General features: G+C 41.3%; 1 protein-coding gene across 12 annotated transcripts in view; it reads left to right on the top strand.

The window, feature by feature from the left end:
• Nucleotides 1-17151, top strand: part of LOC105483175 (calcium dependent secretion activator) — a 491506-nt gene that overhangs the window by 224941 nt on the left and 249414 nt on the right. For all 12 annotated transcript variants that reach the window (XM_011743930.3, XM_011743979.2, XM_071092026.1 and 9 more), the window contains exon 5: nt 5573-5806. In XM_011743930.3, the coding sequence (XP_011742232.1) occupies nt 5573-5806 (234 nt within the window). The remainder of the gene's footprint in view (nt 1-5572; nt 5807-17151) is intronic.

Raw genomic sequence — 17151 nt, 5'->3', positions numbered from 1 at the left:
AACAGCCATTGCTGTGGAGAACTCAGCTGTCACCTGCCTTCTGCTGACCACTATGAAATGAGGCAATGCATACACGGTGCACCATGCAGAGAGAACCTCTACAGTTGCCTTAGCTCTATAGACATTTGGAGCCAGATAGTTCTGCCTTATCCTATCATGGCTAAGAACAAAAACTCTGCTGGGTTTCAAGGTTAACTCTACTAATTATTGCTTAACATTTCTGCCTCATTTTCTTCCAAAAAATAGGGATAAATAGCAGCATGGGCATCAGTGGGTTGTTGGAAGGGTTAGACGAGGTAAAATAAAGCATGTAAAGTGTTTCACCTAGTGTCCAGCACATAGTTAGCACTCAGTAAGTGCCAACTACCATTATTATCTTTACTGTAGGCACCATCATTATTAGTAATATTGTTGTTTGTAGTGGTGATGGTAAGTAGCATAGTGCTTGCAAGGGGTGTGTGTGTATGTGTGTGTGTATAAAGAGAGGCTGTGTGTGTCAGTGATCAAAACGTATTCATGTTATGATCTCTCACTTTTCACAATCATTCTATGAGATTTATTGTCCTCATTTCAAATGTGGGAACCAAAATTCAGATGGGTGAAGAAATGTGTCCAAACTTACAAAGCTAGTAAGCAGCAGACCCAGCATTCAGGGTCGGGTCTGTTTCACTGTCATGGACTGGATGAGTTCCTTGGTGCCCTCCTTGTACTCTGTACTTGTAACTCTGTTACTTCATGTGTCACTAACTGGTCATTTTCTGGCATGCCCCCCCATACCATCACCTCTCGGCTGGCTTTTCCATCTCCAGTGACAGCCATACCACCTGACACATGACAGAAGCCCAGGAAGTGTCTGAGATATTGGATTAAATAGCTGCAGCACTGTCAGTGAGCTCCAGTGTCTAGCGTGGGCCCTTCTGTCACATTCTTCCTTCTGATCACCCACCAGCTTTTGTCATTTGAGCCTTTGGGGTCTATAGGGAACCTCACTCTGAGTGGGGGCAGGCTTGTCATCATTTACACATACCCCATTCATCCTTTCTGGGTAAAAATCCAAAACCAAAAAAGAAAAGCCAATAGCTAAGGGAAGCATTAGAACTTTCAAATGCTATTTTTCAAGATGTTCCAAAATCTCTCAGAGCATAAATAACCCTAGTGGGAATTGTCCTTGGGAGGCTATCTCCATTGAGGAATCTTATCAGGCCAAAACAAAAATAAATGGCCAGCAGAGATTTTTTTTTTGGAGGAATTTGCCCACCCATACGCTATGTTTCTCATAAAGCAATATGAATAAACAATTCTTCTGTCAAGGCTAATCTATTTTTGTGCTTGAAAAAGTAGCAATAGAGATGGACGACTGTATTTTCCTTATTTTGGCACAACTTCAGCTTTGAAATGTGTTTGTAATGGGTCTGCCACTGAAAAGCTCCACTCAAGAACCTCAGCCTGGATTGATAGAATGCTATTTCTTCCCAAGGCTTAAGTACTTGGACCAGAAAAATCTCCTTGTTTTCCTTGCAGACTTCAGTTTTTATGAGCCTCTTTTTATGGTGTCATTAGGAACTGTCCAAGTTCTGGGACAAGTGATCATTCTTTGGATTTTTCCAACATTTTGCTAGATAGAATTTGCTGGAGCTAACTCTCAGTCAGCATGGTGGTATCTGTAACCACTGGGTCTCCTCAGAAATCTCAGGACTGTGGAGTTAAAAGGCACTGAGTGAGTCCCTAAGACAAGTTGTGATAGAAAGAACTGCACTTGACAAGACAGTCTCTCAAAGTTGATTAGCAAGAAGAACCCACTTCACAAATACTAGCTCTTTTCTTCATCCTCCTGGCAACTACCAAGCCAGCAACTGGCATTAAAATCAGAAATTCCCCACTTACGAAGTTCCCCCACCCACACCAAATACCATGAAGTTCACTGAGGTTTTGGCCCCAGTATCATGAGGCAAGATACAGGTCAGTGTAATGAGCTTCAAGCTCTTGGGATGTAAACTTTGCTCCATGACAGCCTTTAATGGGGCCTAAGGACTACTCTCAGACCATGAGTTAACCTACCTCACTCTTCCCTTCTCTCTCCAGAGAGTTAACCTACCTCACTCTTCCCTTCTCTCTCCAAAAAATATGAGGAAATATTGTGTAACTATATACAGTTGTATAGACCTTCTTGGATTCATAGTTGCCTATAGTATTTTCCATGGGAAGGAAAAAAGAGCTGTGACCCTATCTCAGCCAACTCAACCTGGTGGCAAACTCTTCTTTATCCATCAGACCCTCATCCCAAAGGTCACTATCTCTGGGAAGCCACCCTTGATTCTCTCAGAAAGGATTTGCATCATGTTATACTTCCATTACAGTGCCTACTTTGATGTTCCATTATAGATCTTTCTCCCCAGTAGCTGTAAGCACAAGGAAGATAATTTACATCCTCTCAACATGATCCCCCTAATGCCTAACTCTGTACCATACACAGTGTATGTGGCAGTAAATGTTTTCCAAGTGATGGGGACCCAGCAACCAAGTCCTGGCATCTTGATGGATTTGCATAAAAGATATCCAAGTTCTGAGGTTCACACTTGTCCCTGATCAAGACCAGGAATGATAAAACTTCAAGGCCACTGCGCAGGAAGTTTTAGAGAAATATGAATTTTGAGATTCTTTTGTGATGAATCATTAGTAGCTCTTGTTAAGATCATCAGCCTATCATCTCATTTCAGAAGCATCCATCCTGCTCCTTCTCTCACATTCACCCACAGCGTGTTCAGAAAGCACCACACAGTGGGCTGAGCCCAGTCTTAAAAGCAGGATGTGATTATACTAAGAAGTTCCAGAAGGAACTGGTACTGTGAGGTTGTGGAGTGGATTTCAGACCCCTGTATTTATTCACATAGAAAAGCAGAATCTCGGTGTTCTTCCAGAACTTAATTTATCATCTCTCCACCTCCTCCTCACAACTGAATTTTAGCTACATTGATATTTAATATGGACATTTTTGACAAGCCATTGATCCATTCACTCAATTCATATGTATTGAATACTTATTATGTGTCAAACTTTATGCTAGATACAGAAAATTCAACAGGAGTATTAAGATAGATATGGTCCTGAATCATTGCTCAGCAGGAAAGACAGACATTAAACAAATTTCACAATTGATTCATTAATTATAATTATAGCAAGTGTCTTAGTCTATTCAGGCTGCTATAACAGAATACCATAGTTGGCATAAACAAGAGAAATTTGTTTCTCACAGTTCTGGAGGCTGGGAAGTTCAAAATCAAGGCACCATCAGATTCAGTGTCTGATGAGGGCCCACTTCCTGATTCATAGACAGCTGTCTTTTTACCAGGTCTTCACATGCTGGCAGGAACAAATGAGCAGCTCTCTGAGGCCTCTTTTGTAAAGGCACTAATTCCATCACGAGAGCCCTCATGACCTAATCACTTTCCCAAGGCCCATCTTCAAATGCCATCACATTGAGGATTGGATTTCAACATATAAATTATGCAAGGACACAAACATTCAATCCATTTCAATAACTGCTACCAAGAAGGTGAGTTAGCAAGTACAACAGGAGGACCTAACCCAGGGAAGTGAAATTTTGAAGCTGAAATATGGAAGATGACAAGAAGGCTGTTAGTTATGCAGGGAGGTAGGGAGAGAGAGGAACAAGACTTATGACAGCCTTCATGTAGGAAGAAGACTGGCACTGGACCAGCACAACGACATCTCTAAGCTCTATGGAGAAGAACCACTCTCTGTATTTGACTGAAGCTGTGAGGTGGCGAGGAAAAAAAACCCTTTTAACTAACTGGTGGGTGGGGGAATTACTGAAAGAAAAATAAATTCTTAAGGAACCAACGTACAGGAGAAATAACTAGGCCTGTGGAAATTAGAAAATGATAAAAGTCAGAGTTCCTTTCTGTAACTCTAGACAGCATCTTCTTTTCTTTTCTTTTCTTTTCTCTCCCTTTTCCTCCCTCCTTCAGTCCCTACCTCCATTACTTCTTCTCTCTCTTTGTCTCTACTTCTTTCTCTCTCTTCTTTTTAAATGTCTTCTTCTGCTTTGACCTGATCCAGTGTGGCAGCCAACCCTGAGTCTGTAAGATGTTGCTGTTTCAGTTCTACCAGGCAATTGTAGTCTCAATGTCTCTCAGGCTAGTTCAACTGCTTGACAGAGTAAATCTGATTGATGACTGGGCACTTGATAGAATTAATTGGTTCATCTTGACTCAGATGCCCATGTATTAGCAGCTTATTTTTTTGCCACACAAACTTGGCATACCAATTCATGTTCCATGGGATCTAGGTTTAGTTCTACTCCCAGCCACAAGGACAGAGGGCATAACCTATGCCTATGCAAATCAGCACAGCCATACAAATTGGCCAGTAATATGGCCAAATGAACATGTACATGAGTTAGACTTTGGGTGAGAATTTGGGGATGAAAGACTGCCTCCATCTTCCTTGCATATTACAAGAGGAAATATTCACTCTTCCATTAGACAGCATGATGTGATGTTGTACAGTTCACATCTTTAGCAACATTTCTGTGACAATAAGGGAGCCAAACTGAGCGTGAAGCCACCCCAGAGGAACCAAACCCAAGATTTGAACAAAAATCTCAGTTGGGTGATATCACCTGAGCCCTGTGTCCAGCCTTTCCTAAAGCTGGGTCTACCCCTAGGATATTCTTCCTTTGTTGTTTTAAGCCAGTTTGAGTTGGATTTTTCTGTCACTTCAAAAAAAAAAAAAAAAAAAAAAAGTCAGTCTGACTTGGCTTGCTTCTCGCTCCATCAATTATGGAATAGGGCTTGGGAGGGCAAGTTTATGTTTCAAGTGGTAAATGACTGTTTGGGAAGGTGATTGATCCCAAGCATATTCCAGGGAACTTAGAAGTATGAAGAAACAAATAGCATGGTTGGTAATGTTGCAATTACATCTAAATTTATAAGCAAGAAAGGAAAACATAGAGGTCAGTTATGATACCAAATTGCTCTATCTTCTAAATAATTTTAATCACATTTTTCATCACTTCATTAATTTGGTTCAATTTTTCTTGAAAACAGTAACTATTATTCTTAGAAATAGATGCAGACTATGTTTGAAACATCTCAAATGAGCTTCTTTTGAATTATTCATGTGAGAAAATCTCTGTAGATATCCAGAAATAGGGTCTCTTTCTGTTTCCCTCACTTAAAAACAAATGACTGCATTTTACTAAAAAGAAAACCTGAACTGAAACCAGATTTGAAAAATAACACCCCATTTTTCTTCCTACAAATCAAATTTGCTGAAGAAAACTGGGGGAAAAATAGAACTATAATAAAGCATTTCAATGTTTCTTACTATACGTACGTGTTTCTTACCTATTAGGATGTATAAATAACAAGCAGGCAGGCAGCTGTCTACTCAACTAGGCTGAACATTTTTCTAGCACAAGGCCATGAAATCTGGGTGAATTTCACTAGTAGTAGATGTGATCCTAACTCTGAGCCATGAGACAAAGACCTTCTATATAAATCAGCTCCCTATTTACTCCTCTGCTCATACTTCTCTTTTTCTTCCCAAGGAACGCAAATTTCCCAAGTTTGTATCCAAAGAAATGGAAAACATGTACATTGAGGAGCTGAAGTCATCTGTCAACCTGCTCATGGCCAACTTGGAGAGCATGCCAGTATCCAAAGGCGGGGAGTTCAAGCTCCAGAAACTCAAACGCAGCCACAATGCTTCCATCATCGACATGGGCGAGGAGAGTGAGAACCAACTCTCCAAGTCAGACGTCGTGCTGTCTTTCTCATTGGAGGTAAAAAGCCCTGAGCCCTTGAAAGTTTCTTGGCACAGCGAGTAGGACATGGGTGATTAGATGCATCACAATCAGCTTGTTTTTTCTTTTGCACCCCAGGAGCAGTTATTATAATAACAGCATGCTAAGCTTAGGTCAGCTAATCAGCAAGTGATTTCCCCATCTCCAGGAGCCCACATTTTTCTTAAGGAAATGCAATCTGAAAGCCACCTACTAAATTTAATCTTGCATTACTTTCTCTCTTAAAACAGTGCTCAAGGATTTTATAAAGACCTGGTATAATTTAGAAAGTTAAAAATTTTGGCAACCAGTTTTACAGGTATAAGAGAGGCAAGCTACCATCATATTGTGGCGAGTTGTAAGTTTTCTTTCCCATCATCCTTCCTGTTGGCTACAAGGTAGAGAGTCCCCTGTGGTGGAGGCTTTTTAAGTTTGTCTCAGCTCCCAAAGTAAGTACCCATTCAGGCTAGTATTGTGGCAAAATGCTGAACATGTCAATAAGTTTCTCTATCATTTCTCGTCACACATTTTCTTTTCATATGTATACAATCTAAGGAGTAGTTCTGATCTACCTATGTCAGAATTACCTGGGAAGGTAGTTCACTATGCAGATTGCTGGGTACCACCCAGACCGACTAAGCCAGGATCTCGAGGGGATGGGAATATAAAATAGTGCAGCCACTTTGGAAAATAAGTTAGCATTTTCTGAAAAAGTTAAGCATAAAACTACCATATGATCTAGCAACTCCACTGTCAGATACCCAATAAAAATGAGAACACATGTCTGCACAAAGATTTGACTGCAAGTATTTATGGCAGCATTATTTATAATAGCCCAAAATGGAAACAACCTAAATGTCAATCAACTGATGAATGGTTAGCAAAATGTGGTATACCCATACAATGGAATATGACTCAGCAATTAAAAGGAACAACCCACTGATATATGCCATGACATGGATGAACCTCAAAAATATGCCTGGTGAAAAAAGCCATGGTGGCTCATGTCTGTAATCCCAGCACTTTGGGAGGCTGAGGTGGGAGGATTGCGTGAGCTCAGGAGTTTAAGACCAGCCTAGAGAGCCGGGCGCGGTGGCTCAAGCCTGTAATCCCAGCACTTTGGGAGGCTGAGATGGGCGGATCACAAGGTCAGGAGATCGAGACCATCCTGGCTAACACGGTGAAACCCCGTCTCTACTAAAAAATACAAAAAACTAGCCGGGCGAGGTGGCGGGCGCCTGTGGTCCCAGCTACTCCGGAGGCTGAGGCAGGAGAATGGCGTAAACCTGGGAGGCGGAGCTTGCAGTGAGCTGAGATCCGGCCACTGCACTCCAGCCTGGGCCACAGAGCCAGACTCAGTCTCAAAAAAAAAAAAAAAAAAAAAAAAGACCAGCCTAGGCAACATAATGAGACATCATCTCTACAAAAAAAAAAAAAAAAAAGTTTTAATTAGCTGAGTGTGATGGTGTGCACCTGTAGTCCCATCTCCTTGGGAGGTTGAGGTGGGAGGATCAGTTTAGCTGGGGAGATTGAGGCTGCAGTGAGCCATGATCGTGCCACTGTACTCCAGCCTGGGTGACAAAGACAGACCCTGTCTAAAAAAAAAAAAAGTCAGACACAAAAGATGGCATATTGTATGATTCCCTTGATATAAAAGGTCCTAAAGGCAAATCTACAGAAATAGGAAGTGGATTATTGTTCCCTGGGGCAGGGGGTGGAAATGGGCTTAAGAAATCTTGTTAGGAGAACTAAAAATATTCTAAAACTAATTTATGATGATGGTTACACAACTTAGTAAATGTACCAACATCACTGAATTGTGCATCTAAAATGGGTCTATTATATGATATGTAAAACATGCCTCAATAAAGTCATCAGAAAAAAAAATTCTAGACAGGGTTCAGCCCTGGACTGTATACTTTAACAAGCCCCTACATAGTTCTTATCCACTCCAAAATTTGAGAACCACTTGCAACTTACTAAAGTTCAAAACCCCACAAGGGTTTTATGATAACCCTAGATATGGGGAGACCAAAAGAAGAGATCAAATTTCTGTGGAATTAATTAGAATGTGTAAAGACTAAATCAATTTTCTAGAACATCATTAAAGCCTGCTGTGAATTAACTGCAGGTAATTTGTTTTTCTGTGCTAAGTTTGGATGGAGATACTCACATTAGTGTTTTCAACATGTATTGTGCAGTTGGAAGAGGCAGCATTCAATTAAATATAGAGCACTTAGTGTGTGAAAAAATCATCAGTGTAATTTCACAGAAACTTTCTTTTTTAAAAAGCAATACTGCCACCTGAGATACTGAGTGTATTTTCTTAGGTGTCTGAATTTGATTATTGCCAATTAAAGGCGTCAATTTATTCCCTACTGCCTCTTGTCCTCCTACAGAAAGGGGGGGAAAGTGGTTTGTTGATTTTCATGAATATTTTACATCTGTAATTTTCTTTCCTCTTTTTTTTTTTTTCAACACAAGGTCTCACTCTGTTGCCCAGGCAGGAGTACAGTGGTGCAGGTGCAATCTTGGCTCACTGCAGCCTCAACTTCCTGGGCTCAAGTGATCTTCCCACCTCAGCCAGCCTCCCAAGTAGCTGGGACTACAGGTGCACACCACCAAACCCAGCTAATCTTTGTATTTTTTGTAGAGGTGGGGTTTTACCATGTTGTTCAGGCTGTTCATGAACTCCTGGACTCATGCTATCTATCCACCCCAGCCTCCCAAAATGCTGGGATTGTAGGCGTGCACCACAATGCCCTGCTAAATCTGTAATTTTCTAATTCTTTGTCAATACTCAATATTACACAGCTGATTACCTGAAACATAAATGTAGACAAGTCCGTATTCCTATGTGTACATGATTCAAATGGTTTGACTTGTAATTGAAAGTACAGAAAGAAATGTCCTAGGATTCCCAAATAATTTTTAATGAGAACACTGAGTTGCACATCATAGAAAACTGCCACCAAAAATCATTGCACATCTGTTTGTGAATATGTTTTGGTGGGCACAATGGGGGAGGCAAGAAGAGGGAGAAAGAGGATTGTCATCTCCATCTCATCAGGGCAGACTAGGATTTGAATTTGCAGCTTGGTGCAAGACATATTTTATGTAATTATACACTTTCATGGCTGGAGGGGACACCAGGTAGTAATTAACTTTGCAGTGAGGGAAGGAAGGTCCAGGGTGCCCAGCAGCCGGGCCTTGGGCAAAGGGCATGCACTAACAGAAAGCAACAAGTGTTTGTAGAATGCCACTATGGGCCAGGTGCTTTTTCATGGTAACACAGGGAATCCTCACAATAGTCTTTTCAGGTATTTGCAGGTGTAGTAATTAAGCGTCAGAGAGGTTGAGAAACCTGCACATGATGACACAGCTTGTGAAGATGCATAATCAGGATGTGAAGTCAGATATTTTAAATTCCAAAATTTGTGCTCTTTCATTGTGCCTTCCATTTCTTTCTATTCATATGTTCTTCCCAGTGTAAAAACGTTCAGTTATGTACATCATCTCATTTGATCCTCACACAGCAGCCGCAGGATACATATTATTACCCCCACTTTACAGATCAGGAAACTGAAGGCCTGGAGATTTGAAAAAAAAAAAAATGAAGTGACTTCAACATCAAATCATTTGCCCAACATCACACGAGTAGTACAATGGTTCTGAAAGTATGGCTTCTGGGTCAGCAGCATCAGCATCACCAGGAAAATTGTTAGAAATGGAAAGTCCTAGGCTCCAACCCAGGCCTACTGATTAGAAAGTCTGGGGATCATAGAGCCTAGCAGTCTTTGGTTTAACAAGCCCTGTAAGTGATTCTGATTCACATTAAGTTTGAGAACCAGTAGCAAAACTGTGACTTGTGAAATCCTGGTTCAATGCTAACCCTGTTGTACTTTCTTGAATCTGATCCACTAAGGAAGTATACATTTTTTGCACACTCACGTTCTTCTTCTTTTGTAATGCCATTACCTGTTTTGAAGTACAACTGAATGACTTTTTCATATATAATGACTAATTGTATATCTCTGATGTGAGTCATTCGTTTCAGATTTTTTAATCGATCTCTTTCTTCTCTACTTTGCTCATTCTTCTCCCCGCCCCCATTCTCTCGTGACAAGGTATACTGCTAAATATCAGAATAGTAGGTGATCACGTGGAGTTTGGGGAGGTGGTAGGAAGTGCCAGAAACTGTAAATGATACATCTTGGTCCGTCATGACACCAGCTTTTTCTCTCAATCTGGACCAGAGACTATGCAGCTGCAGACATGTTTTTGTTTTGACTCAATAATATTGGCCTGTACAGAGTTTGTGTATTTTATTTTTCCCTATTTGAATTATTGTCAACATTTCAAAATCAGCTTTCTCACTGTGACTCTGATTCAGTTTTCCATTTTCTGGAAGGCAAAATTGGAGTATCTGGTAACTCTAAACTGAGAAAAGACAAGGCAACAATGGGTTGTAACTGGTAGCAGAAGCATGTGCTCTCCAGTTTGCCATAGTCCCCACTACTCCCTATTGCAGCTCTGAATCTAATGCTGAATAGTACTTGCCCTTTATTTTAGTATTTGCACTGCTACTTATCTTATTGTGAAGAAAAAAGTGAATTTATGAGCCTGTGTCTCTTTTAAGTGCTGAACCAAAAGCCAGACTATTTTTTTTCATACTTTAAGTTCTAGGGTTCATGTGCATAACGTGCAGGTTTGTTACATATGTACACTTGTGCCATGTTGGTGTACTGCACCCATCAACTCGTCAGCACCCATCAACTCGTCATTTATATCAGGTATAACTCCCAATGCCATCCCTCCCTTCTCCCCCTCCCCATAATAGGCCCCAGTGTGCGATGTTGCCCTTCCAGAGTCCAAGTGATCTCATTGTTCAGTTCCCACCTATGAGTGAGAACATGCGGTGTTTGGTTTTCTGTTCTTGCGATAGTTTGCTGAGAATGATGGTTTCCAGCATCCATGTCCCTACAAAGGACATGAACTCATCCTTTTTTATAGCTGCATAGTATTCCATGGTGGATATGTGCCACATTTTCTTAATCCAGTCTGTCACTGATGGACATAAACCAGACTATTTTTAAAGAAAATAAGAACCTGGCGGGGCACATTGGCTCATGCCTGCAATCCCAGCACTTTGGAAGGCCGAGGTGGGAGGATTGCCTGAGGTCAGGAGTTTGAGACCAGTCTAGCCAACACGGTAAAACTCTGTCTCTACTAAAAATACAAAAAAAAAAAAAAATTAGCTAGGCATGGTGGCATGTGCCTGTAATCCCAGCTACTCGGGTAACTGAGACAGGGGAATTGCTTGAACCAGGGAGGTGGAGGTTGAGGTGAGCCGAGATCATGCCACTGCACCACTCCAGTCTGGGTGAAAGAGTGAGACTCTAGGGGCGGAGCAAGATGGCCGAATAGGAACAGCTCCAGTCTCCAGCTCCCAGCACAAGCGACACAGAAGACGGTGATTTCTGCATTTTCAACTGAGGTACCGGGTTTATCTCATTAGGGAGTGGCGGACAATCGGTGCTAGTCAGCTGCTGCAGCCTGACCAGCAAGAGCTGAAGCAAGGCGAGGCATCGCCTCACCTGGGAAGCACCAGGGGGAAGGGAATCCCTTTTTCTAGCCAGGGGAACTGAGACACACAACACCTGGAAAATTGGGTAACTCCCACCCCAATACTGCACTTTACCAAGGGTCTTTGCAAATGGCACACTAGGAGATTATATCCCACACTTGGCCAGGAGGGTCCCACACCAGCAGAGCCTCCCTCATTGCTACCACAGTGGTCTGTGATCTAACTGCAAGGCAGCAGCAAGGCTGGGGGAGGGGTGCCCGCCATTGCTGAGGCTTAAGTAGGTAAACAAAGCCACTGGGAAGCTCGACCTAGGTGGAGCCCACAGCAGCTCAAGGAGGCCTGCCTGTCTCTGTAGACTCCACCTCTGGGGACAGGGCACAGCTAAACAAACAAACAAAAAAAGCAGCAGAAACCTCTGCAGATGCAAACGACCCTGTCTGACAGCTTTGAAGAGAGCATTGGATCTCCCAACACAGAGGTTGAGATCTGAGAATGGACAGACTGCCTGCTCAAGTGGGTCCCTGACCCCTGAGTAGCCTAACTGGGAGACATCCCCCACTAGGGGCAGACTGACACCCCACACCTCACACAGCAGGGTACACCCCTGAGATGAAGCTTCCAAAGCAAGAATCAGACAGGTACACTCGCTGTTCAGCAATATTCTATCTTCTGCAGCCTCTGCTGCTGATACCCAGGCAAACAGGGTCTGGAGTGGACCTCAAGCAATCTCCAACAGACCTACCGCTGAGGGTCCTGACTGTTAGAAGGAAAACTAACGAACAGGAAGGACACCCACACCAAAACCCCACCAGTACGTCACCATCATCAAAGACCAAAGGCAGATAAAACCACAAAGACGGGGAAAAAGCAGGGCAGAAAAGCTGGAAATTCAAAAAATAAGAGCACATCTCCCCCTCCAAAGGAACGCAGCTCATCGCCAGCAACGGATCAAAGCTGGACGGAGAATGACTTTGACGAGTTGAGAGAAGAAGGCCTCAGTCCATCAAATTTCTCAGAGCTAAAGGAGGAATTACGTACCCAGCGCAAAGAAACTAAAAATCTTGAAAAAAGAATGGAAGAATGGATAACTAGAATAATCAATGCAGAGAAGGCCATAAACGAACTGACAGAGATAAAAACCATGACACAAGAAATATGTGACAAATGCACAAGCTTCAGTAACCGACTCAATCAACTGGAAGAAAGAGTATCAGCGATTGAGGATCAAATGAATGAAATGAAGCGAGAAGAGAAGTCTAAAGAAAAAAGAGAAAAAAGAAATGAACAAAGCCTTCAAGAAGTATGGGATTATGTGAAAAGACCAAATCTACGTCTGATTGCGGTTCCTGAAAGTGAGGGGGAAAATGGAACCAAGTTGGAAAACACTCTTCAGGATATCATCCAGGAGAACTTCCCCAACCTAGTAGGGCAGGCCAACATTCAAATTCAGGAAATACAGAGAATGCCACAAAGATACTCCTGGAGAAGAGCAACTCCAAGACATATAATTGTCAGATTCACCAAAGTTGAAATGAAGGAAAAAATGTTAAGGGCAGCCAGAGAGAAAGGTCGGGTTACCCACAAAGGGAAGCCCATCAGACTAACAGCAGATCTCTCGGCAGAAACTCTACAAGCCAAAAGAGAGTGGGGGCCAATATTCAACATTCTTAAAGAAAAGAATTTTCAACCAGAATTTCACATCCAGCCAAACTAAGTTTCATAAGTGAAGGAGAGATAAAATCCTTTACAGATAAGCAAATGCTTAGAGATTTTGTCACCACCAGGCCTGCCTTACAAGAGACCCTGAAGGAAGCACTAAACATGGAAAGGAACAACTGGTACCAGGTATTGCAAAAACATGCCAAAATGTAAAGACCATCGATGCTAGGAAGAAACTGCATCAACTAATGAGCAAAATAACCAGTTAATATCATAATGACAGGATCAAGTTCACACATAACAATATTAACCTTAAATGTAAATGGACTAAATGGTCCAATTAAAAGACACAGACTGGCAAACTGGATAAAGAGTCAAGACCCATCAGTGTGCTGTATTCAGGAGACCCATCTCACATGCAGAGACACACATAGGCTCAAAATAAAGGGATAGAGGAAGATCTACCAAGCAAATGGAGAACCAAAAAAAGCAGGGGTTGCAATACTACTCTCTGATAAAGCAGGCTTTAAACCATCAAAGATCAAAAGAGACAAAGAAGGCCATTACATAATAGTAAAGGGATCAATTCAACAGGAAGAGCTAACTATCCTAAATATATATGTACCCAATACAGGAGCACCCAGATTCATAAAACAAGTCCTTAGAGACTTACAAAGAGACTTAGACTCCCATACAATAATAATGGGAGACTTCAACACCCCACTGTCAACATTAGACAGATCAACGAGACAGAAAGTTGACAAGGATATCCAGGAATTGAACTCATCTCTGTACCAAGTGGACCTAATAGACATATACAGAACTCTCCACCCCAAATCAACAGAATATACATTCTCCTCAGCACCACATCATACTTACTCCAAAATTGACCACATAATTGGAAGTAAAGCACTCCTCAGCAAATGTACAAGAATGGAAATGATAACAAACTGTCTCTCAGACCACAGTGCAATCAAACTAGAATTCAGGACTAAGAAACTCAATCAAAACCACTCAACTACATGGAAACTGAACAACCTGCTCCTGAATGACTACTGGGTACATAACGAAATGAAGGCAGAAATAAAGATGTTCTTTGAAACCAATGAGAACAAAGACACAACATAGCAGAATCTCTGGGACACATTTAAAGCAGTGTGTAGAGGGAAATTTATAGCACTAAATGCCCACAAGAGAAAGCTGGAAAGATCTAAAATTGACACTCTAGCATCGCAATTAAAAGAACTAGAGAAGCAAGAGCGAACACAGCTAGCAGAAGGCAAGAAATAACTAAGATCAGAGCAGAACTGAAGGAGATAGAGACACAAAAAACCCTCCAAAAAATCAATGAATCCAGGAGTTGGTTTTTTGAAAAGATCAACAAAATTGATAGACCGCTAGCAAGACTAATAAAGAAGAAAAGAGAGAAGAATCAAATAGACGCAATAAAAAATGATAAAGGGGATATCACCACTGACCCCACAGAAATACAAACTACCATCAGAGAATACTATAAACACCTCTACGCAAATCAACTAGAAAATCTAGAAGAAATGGATAATTTCTTGGACACTTACACTCTCCCAAGACTAAACCAGGAAGAAGTTGAATCCCTGAATAGACCAATAGCAGGCTCTGAAATTGAGGCAATAATTAATAGCCTACCAACCAAAAAAAGTCCAGGACCAGATGGATTCACAGCTGAATTCTACCAGAGGTACAAGGAGGAGCTTGTACCATTCCTTCTGAAACTATTCCAATCGATAGAAAAAGAAGGAATCCTCCCTAACTCATTTTATGAGGCCAGCATCATCCTGATACCAAAGCCTGGCAGAGACACAACAAAAAAAAGAGAATTTTAGTCCAATATCCCTCATGAACATCGATGCAAAAATCCTCAATAAAATACTGGCTAACCGAATCCAGCAGCACATCAAAAAGCTTATCCACCATGATCAAGTGGGCTTCATCCCTGGGATGCAAGGCTGATTCAACATATACAAATCAATAAACGTAATCCAGCATATAAACAGAACCAAAGACAAAAACCACATGATTATCTCAATAAATGCAGAAAAAGCCTTTGACAAAATTCAACAGCCCTTCATGCTAAAAACTCTCAAAAAATTCAGTATTGATGGAATGTATCTCAAAATAATAAGAGCTATTTATGACAAACCCACAGCCAATATCATACTGAAGGGGCAAAAACTGGAAGCATTCCCTTTGAAAACTGGCACAAGACAGGGATGCCCTCTCTCACCACTCCTATTCAACATAGTATTGGAAGTTCTGGCTAGGGCAATCAGGCAAGGGAAAGAAATCAAGGGTATTCAGTTAGGAAAAGAAGAAATCAAATTGTCCCTGTTTGCAGATGACATGATTGTATATTTAGAAAACCCCATCATCTCAGCCCAAAATCTCCTTAAGCTGATAAGCAACTTCAGCAAAGTCTCAGGATACAAAATCAATGTGCAAAAATCACAAGCATTCTCATACACCAGTAACAGACAGAGAGCCAAATCATGAATGAACTTCCATTCACAATTGCTTCAAAGAGAATAAAATACCTAGGAATCCAACTTACAAGGGATGTAAAGGACCTCTTCAAGGAGAACTACAAACCACTACTCAGTGAAATAAAAGAGGACCCAAACAAATGCAAGAACATTCCTATTGGATAGGAAGAATCAATAACGTGTAAATGGCCATACTGCCCAAGGTAATTTATAGATTCAGTGCCATCCCCATCAAGCTACCAATGAGTTTCTTCACAGAAGTGGAAAAAACTGCTTTAAAGTTCATATGGAACCAAAAAAGAGCCCTCATTGCCAAGACAATCCTAAGTCAAAAGAACAAAGCTGGAGGCATCACGCTACCTGACTTCAAACTATACTACAAGGCTACAGTAACCAAAACAGCATGGTACTGGTACCAAAACAGAGATATAGACCAATGGAACAGAACAGAGTCCTCAGAAATAATACCACACATCTATAGCCATCTGATCTTTGACAAACCTGATAAAAACAAGAAATGGGGAAAGGATTCCCTATTTAATAAACGGTGCTGGGAAAATTGGCTAGCCATAAGTAGAAAGCTGAAACTGGATCCTTTCCTTACTCCTTATACGAAAATTAATTCAAGATGGATTAGAGACTTAAATGTTAGACCTAATACTATAAAAATCCTAGAAGAAAACCTAGGTAATACCATTCAGGACATAGGCATGGGCAAGGATTTCATGTCTAAAACACCAAAAGCAATGGCAATAAAAGCCAAAATTGACAAATGGGATCTAATTAAACTAAAGAGCTTCTGCCCAGCAAAAGAAACTACCATCAGAGTGAACAGGCAACCTACAGAATGGGAGAAAATTTTTGCAATCTACTCATCTGACAAAGGGCTAATATCCAGAACCTACAAAGAACTCAAACAAATTTACAAGAAAAAAACAAACAACCCCATCAAAAAGTGGGCAAAGGATATGAATAGACATTTCTCAAAAGAAGACATGCGTACAGCCAACAGACACATGAAAAAATGTTCGTCATCACTGGCCATCAGAGAAATGCAAATCAAAACCACAATGAGATACCATCTCACACCAGTTAGAATGGCAATCATTAAAAAGTCAGGAAACAACAGGTGCTGGAAAGGATGTGGAGAAATAGGAACACTTTTACAGTAGCTGGGATTACAGGCATATGCCACCATGCCCAGCTAATTTTTGGGTTTTTTTGTTTTTTTTTTTTGTATTTTTAGTAGAGACAGAGTTTTACCATGTTGGCTAGACTGGTCTCAAACTCCTGACCTCAGGCAATCCTCCCACCTCGGCCTCCCCAAAATGCTGGGATTACAGGCATGAGCCAACGTGCCCGGCCAGGTTCTTATTTTCTTTAAAAATAGTTTGGCTTATGTCCATCAGTGACAGACTGGATTAAGAAAATGTGGCACATATCCACCATGGAATACTATGCAGCCATAAAAAAGGATGAGTTCGTGTCCTTTGTAGGGACATGGATGCAGCTGGAAACCATCATTCTCAGCAAACTATCGCAAGAACAGAAAACCAAACACCGCATGTTCTCACTCATAG

Source organism: Macaca nemestrina, chromosome 2 (genome assembly GCF_043159975.1).
Source record: "Macaca nemestrina isolate mMacNem1 chromosome 2, mMacNem.hap1, whole genome shotgun sequence".
Lineage (NCBI taxonomy): Eukaryota > Metazoa > Chordata > Mammalia > Primates > Cercopithecidae > Macaca > Macaca nemestrina.
This window is presented reverse-complemented; position numbering and strand designations above follow the sequence as displayed.